At 52.2% G+C, this 3,769-nt stretch overlaps 1 protein-coding gene across 1 annotated transcript; it reads left to right on the top strand.

The window, feature by feature from the left end:
* Nucleotides 1-2,302: 2,302 nt before the first annotated feature.
* On the top strand, nt 2,303-3,522 carry LOC127768949 (uncharacterized). The gene is made up of 2 exons (XM_052294622.1): nt 2,303-2,320; nt 2,491-3,522. The coding sequence occupies exons 1-2, from the start codon at nt 2,303-2,305 to the stop codon at nt 3,520-3,522; spliced, it is 1,050 nt and encodes a 349-aa protein (XP_052150582.1).
* Nucleotides 3,523-3,769: the final 247 nt, after the last annotated feature.

Here is a 3,769-nt window from a genome sequence, read left to right as displayed (position 1 = left end):
CTTGAGCCGGTTGGTCCTAAAGCTCGGCATGACGAAACAAAAATCACATTTGATGTAGCCAAATGCGATAAGATCTTTGACTATATTTGTTAAAACATAAGCGAATTGATTTGTTGCAAGACCATATCATACTGCCGCCAGAGGAGCTAAAGTGGCGAGCATATTGTAAGTGGCACAATTCAGATTCTCATGCTACTAAATTGCAACATATTCAAAAGGCAAGTTGAATCGACCATTGATAAAGGACCATTACTGGGGAAACCCACAATATTCTCAGTTTGCAACCCTCTATAGTCTCGGGTTGCAAACCTGGACGCCCAATCCGGTTGGTGTTACCAATTGGGACTAAGGATGGCGCTACCATGTTTAGTCCCGATTGGTGTTACCAATCGCGACTGAATATTTTTTTTTTCTTTTTTTCATTGTTTGTTGCTGCTTGCATATTGATTTCAAATCGAACTCAACAACAAAATCATCCACATTCACAAAAACATCACAAAATCATCCACAAATTCAACAACAAAATCATCCACATTCACAAAATCATCCACAAATTCAAAAAAACATCTAAAAATCGTTCACGAAGTTATATCACAAAATCATCACAAATTTACATCCCTTTATTTCACGCAAAATCGATGGAAACGTCGCCGCCGTCTGCGATAGCTGCGCCAAGCGCCGCCCGCTGCTTGCCGCCTCCCTCCACGACAGCCGTGCCGGGCGCTGCTGTTGCCCGCCGCCTCCCGGCCGCCACCGCCTGTCAACGTAGAGGGAAAGGGGAAGGGGAGGAGGGAATCGGAGGAGGAGAAGGAGATCTCGAGGAGAAGGAGTGAAGGAGGAGGAGAGGGGATAAGGAGGAGTAAAAGGCGTGCACGGGGGTGGCGCTCGTGCCGAGGAGATAAGGGGGAGAGAGAGAGAGAGTGAGTGAGTGATGCCTAAGACGTGTGAGAGAGATATTTAGCCCCAGTTGGTGTCGTTCGGAGGCCTGACATGGCCTGACAGCTACTGAACCGGGACTAAAAATGGTTTTCAGTCCCAGTCGGTGTTACCAGGACTAAGGATCAAAAAGTAGCCCTGAGCTTTTGAACCTGGACTAAAGATATCCTTTAGTCTCGGTTCCTACTCGAACCGGGACTATTGTGGTTTTCGCACCACCCAAGAAAGATCATTTCTCCAGTAGTGGACGATTGGAGTTTGCGGCTATGAAAGGAGATGAGCAACCTTTTCCTATACATACCACTGAATTGTAATAGGAGAAGAACCCTACTGCCAAAAAGAAGACCACATTGAAGACATCAATGCTCGCGCGGGGGGGGGGGGTGGGGGGGTGGTAATATGACATGTCGGAGATTCCAAAAGATGATAAGCGACCATGGAAATCGAGTTCACCTACCAAGTGAAGTGGGAGATGAGCGAGGATGGATCTCCAGCAACATACTTCTCCTTCTTCATGGTATTACCCTTCATGGTATTACCCTTGGTATACCCCCATGGAGTTTCAATAGTACATGGATGATGCCTACTTATATATCTACGGTGTTAGAGGGCATTCTAGCTGGCCTACCAAGGCTAGGACAAACCGACGGGCGTTCACCCTGACGGGGTCCTTCTCGAGTGTTTATTCAACGGCATCTTCCACTTCCTGCGGCGACACGTCAATGTGCGGTGATGCGATTCGGTGCCAACACAAGTCAACTACACAATTAAAAACATTATTATTAATTGCTCCCCACCAAACTCATCTATCTTATCACTTCTCACTATGGCTACAAAACGTCATCACTGTCACATGGTAATGTTAGGTCTATGTATTTCACAATTCCGCAAGCTAATTTTGATGGATTATATTCAAGATATTCTACCTCTTTTATTATTGGATTGTTTAATTAGATACTCTTATGAGTTATCATGTTTCATTGTAACTCTAGTCCTAGCTTTTCAGACAATATGATCACGCGGCTCACGCCATTTATAATACTTACAATTTCTGTTACTATATTCCAAAACTATACACACCTTTATCTAGTCATTATTGTCTTCGTTGTCAATAAGTCCAATCGCCTCCTACATAATCACCCACTAGCACCGGCCATAAACACAAGTCATACCACCGGAGGAACCTCACCGCCCCCCGCCATGGCGTCACGAGCATCCGTATTTTTCCTATAGTAGGTGTCACTCACCCCTCTTCGAGAGCTTGCAATATCTTCGCCCCCATCGTTCTTGCTCTAGATCTAGATCTAAGAACAATCATCTAAGATCTTGTTGTCTCGCCATCGTCCGCCATTGCTGGTGTTGTTGGATGTCTTTGCCTAATCTAGTAAGTCCCAATCTCATATTCCTTTTCTTAATGCCCCCATAAATTTCTATTTCTACATGAAGAAGAAAATTGCAGAAGGGGATTATTGTAGATTGGGGGATTTTGCTGATTTCTGAACCGTTGGGGGAAAAAAATCTGGTGTCTAACCTAAAACCCTAATACCCTAATAGGAAAGCAGCACGGCGCTACAAATGGAGTCGGAGCCCATCGTCGGCTGCGACGGCGACGGCTGCGCCTCCGGCGCCGGCACCTGGCCGCTCCACCACTTCCGCCGCCTCGACGGCGTCCACTGCCGCCTCTGCTCGTCGTGCCTCCTGCTCGAGTACCGCTCCTTCTACTGCTGCTGCTGCTTCCTCCTCCTCGGCCCGGAGCCGCCCGCCCACTTCGACGACGGCGACCCCATCCTCGCGCCGCCGGTCCCCGTCGCCACCTGCAGGCTCTGCAACGAGGCCGTCGCTCACCGCTACTGCCTCCAGTCCGACGACGACACCTTCGTCTGCGCCGCCTGCGTCGCGGCCGCGCACGGCTGGCGCTTCTCGTACACGCCTACGGCGCCGCCGCCGGCGGCGCTGGCGGCCACCACCACCGGCGGCGTCGTCAGCGACGCCCCGCTCGACATACGCGCGACGCGGATCATGCTCTTGGCCTCGCGGATCTCGCTGGCCGTCCTGAGGAAGGCGGCCGCCGCGGCGCGCGCGACGGCGGAGCGCCTGTTCGTGGAAGCCAAGGCCGAGAAGGCGCGCGCGTACCGCGCTCTCGCCGTGGCCCTGGGCGTCGACGCGGAGGTGCCGTCTGCAAACCATGACGCCGACGAGCCGGAGCCCCTCCCGATGCTGCAGGCGCCGCCGCCGCCGGAGGACATGGCGCCGGAGAGCAGCAGCACCGCGACGAACTTGGGCGCCTTACCGCCGTCCGAGAACGTGGCGCCGCCGGAAAGCGACGCGTCGAGCGTGGCCATGGCGCTGGCGATGGCGCCGCCGTCGGAGAACCTGCCATCGGAAGGCAACCTGGTGGCCATGGCCATGGGCCTGGACCTCAACGCTCCACCGCCATCCCCGGCCGCAGACACCATCGGCGTGGGCGACGTCGCAGAGATGACAATGGCTGCCGAGGCCAGCAGCTCGTCGCCGCCACCGCCACCGCCACCGCCGCCGCAGCCGCGGCGGCGGCCACTGCAGCTGTTTCCGGACGACGACATGTAAGGACGTCGTCAAACCGAAAACTGTGTTGTTGTGAGTTGCTTGCTTGGAAGTATACCTTATCGATTTTCGTGTTTGCTTGGCCAAATGATCAGTGATATGATCCTGATGTATGCTCATGATTCTGATCAGTTTCTTGGCGACTTGTTAATGGGTTGATCATCTGACATGTTAGATGATCATGACACCCAGCATATTCATCTCAAGTAGACTGCTTGGTTTGCACCTTTGTGCATGCCATTTTGAATTG

This window comes from Oryza glaberrima, chromosome 1 (assembly GCF_000147395.1).
Source record: "Oryza glaberrima chromosome 1, OglaRS2, whole genome shotgun sequence".
In the NCBI taxonomy this organism is placed as follows: Eukaryota; Viridiplantae; Streptophyta; class Magnoliopsida; order Poales; family Poaceae; genus Oryza; species Oryza glaberrima.
Note: the sequence above shows the minus strand (reverse complement) of the source record. Positions and strands in the feature narration are given on the sequence as shown.